The sequence below is a fragment of the Cyprinodon tularosa genome, unplaced genomic scaffold, assembly GCF_016077235.1.
Source record: "Cyprinodon tularosa strain WSP-4 unplaced genomic scaffold, ASM1607723v1 ctg648, whole genome shotgun sequence".
Classification (NCBI taxonomy): domain Eukaryota; kingdom Metazoa; phylum Chordata; class Actinopteri; order Cyprinodontiformes; family Cyprinodontidae; genus Cyprinodon; species Cyprinodon tularosa.
The window spans coordinates 477,501-479,594 of NW_024039394.1; the positions used below are offsets into that span (position 1 = coordinate 477,501).

At 41.9% G+C, this 2,094-nt stretch overlaps 1 protein-coding gene across 1 annotated transcript in view; it reads right to left on the reverse strand.

The window, feature by feature from the left end:
- Positions 1-2,091, reverse strand: part of si:dkey-21c1.4 — a gene marked incomplete at its 5' end in the record, with an annotated part of 6,307 nt that extends 4,216 nt beyond the window's left edge. Inside the window, one exon of the mRNA XM_038308807.1 lies at positions 1,128-2,091. Coding sequence (XP_038164735.1) covers positions 1,128-2,091 — 964 coding nt within the window. The remainder of the gene's footprint in view (positions 1-1,127) is intronic.
- Between the last annotated feature and the right edge of the window lie 3 nt (positions 2,092-2,094).

A 2,094-nucleotide genomic window follows, 5' to 3' on the forward strand; every position in this document is an offset into this window, starting at 1 on the left:
TAATTGTTGTTGATTGCAGATGTGTCTAGTAGTTCCCATTGATTTAGCTTGGAAAGCGGGGAGAATGGGGCTAGGCTTACCGCACCGTGATGTCACTGCTGGAAGATGGCAGGAGGGAGGGGCTACTATATTTGGGCAAAAATGGCCACTCAAGGAGTCAGTGATCGCGACGAAAATCATTGTTTTTATTTTTCTACTGATTAACACTAAATTCATTAAATTACTGCAAACTAGGGATGCACGATATTGGGATTTTGGCCGATATCCGATATTTTAAAACTCATGTAGCCGATAACCGATATCGATACTGATGTTAAAGCTGGACAAAAATAAGTAGTCATTGAAAATAGCAGTTTTGTTATCCATTTCTGACACTTTGAAAAATAATATACTCAAATATATTTTCATACGCTGATATCAAATTGATTTTTAAAAACGCGGTATCGATCTATTTTACTTTCAAAATCTCGGGAAATTTCATCGTTCTGTTACAAACTCGTGATATTTTGCAAATTCTTGTGAGATTTTGTTAGTAAAATAGATCGGTACCGCGTCAATATAACATATAAAAATATGGCAACATTTGGTGAATTTTCGGGGGATTTCGTAGAATAACGATGACATATAGCAATATTTCATTAGTAAAAGAGATTGATATGGTGTTTTTAAATGGCAATATATCAGCATATGAAGATATTGGGATATTTTAATGTATCAATATTTTTTCCCTCGTCTTTAGAAGTTTTTAAGTCTGTAAAAAAGAAGTTTTTGAAGAAGAAGAAGAAGTAGTATTTTTTTATTTTTTTTTAGACTTTAGAAACTCAGAAGCTGATCAAATATCAGGTTAAATATCGGTGGGGTGGCCGATGTCCGATATTCAGTTTTAAGGCCGATACCGATAGGGGGCCGATTATATCGTGCATCCGTACTGCAAACGTTTTAGTTTTAGGTATAAATAATGATCCATTGATCATTCTTTGATGATGGAACTTTTCCTTTAGCTATAATTACCAAAATTAACCTTTTTAATATTAATATATAGCTGCACTAATAGACAATGATTCAGTTGAATGCGGTCGTTTCTTTTTACTCTCTTTCATCTCTGCTTTCAGAGTTAAACTTCAGACCTTCAATCAGCTGGTTCTGCTTCCTGACGTCCAGCTGAAGATCTTCAACCATCCTGGGAAACTGGAGGTGGCAGGAGAGCTGGTTGCTAGGCGCTGAGAGGAGGGGTTCAGCGAGGCGACTCCGTCCTCCCTGTGCTGCTGAACTCAGCAGCTGATGTTGGATAGAAGGAGACGCTCCAGATTCCTTTACGCTGAGCTGCTTATTGGACTGAGTTGTCTCCTGTTTCTGGGTCTCCACAGGAAGTGGACTGGGCTCGACGTCCAGCTTCATCTGGTCCGCGGCTGTGATGCGGCTCAGGATGCTGGACTGCCGGCGGCTGGCGGCTCGGCCCAGCGTGGATTTAACGTCTTGTAGGGTAACTTTCCCCCGGTGACGACCTATAACTGTGAGTCCCTCCTTATCCTCCCCATCACCGTCCACCCAGACGTTTTCCTTAATACGACGAAGGCCTGAATGATCTGGACCCAGATTAGAGTCCAGAGAATTCCAGCCACAAACTACGTCCTTCATCTTTGGCTGTTTTTTAACTTTAGTTCCTGAGAAAACGTCGGCATCATGAAATGATTCTGGAGCCACTTTGGTCTCTGTTTGGTTGATGCTTTTACTCAAACTGGAATCTTTTGAGGCTGATCTGGTTTCCTTCACATTGGCGACGGGCTTTGCCTCTTCTATCAGAGCACGGAGACTCTTCTTCTCTGGTTTTGGCAAAGCAGACGATGGAGAGGACGAGGAGGCAGTTTCTTTGAGCTTCTTCTGCTTCTTCTTATTAGCTATCAGGGTCGACGTTAACTGCTCGGACTGTGAGGAATGTGCAGAGACTTTCTTGCTCTTCTTTGGCGGTTGATCTGTTGCCATGGGAGATAATTGCTTGGGCTTCTTTTCCTTTGTGGTTGTTTTAGACAGAACTGTAGCATCCTGTGTGGTTGGAGGTGTTTGAGAGTTCGCTGCTGCTTTGCAGTGCGAAGG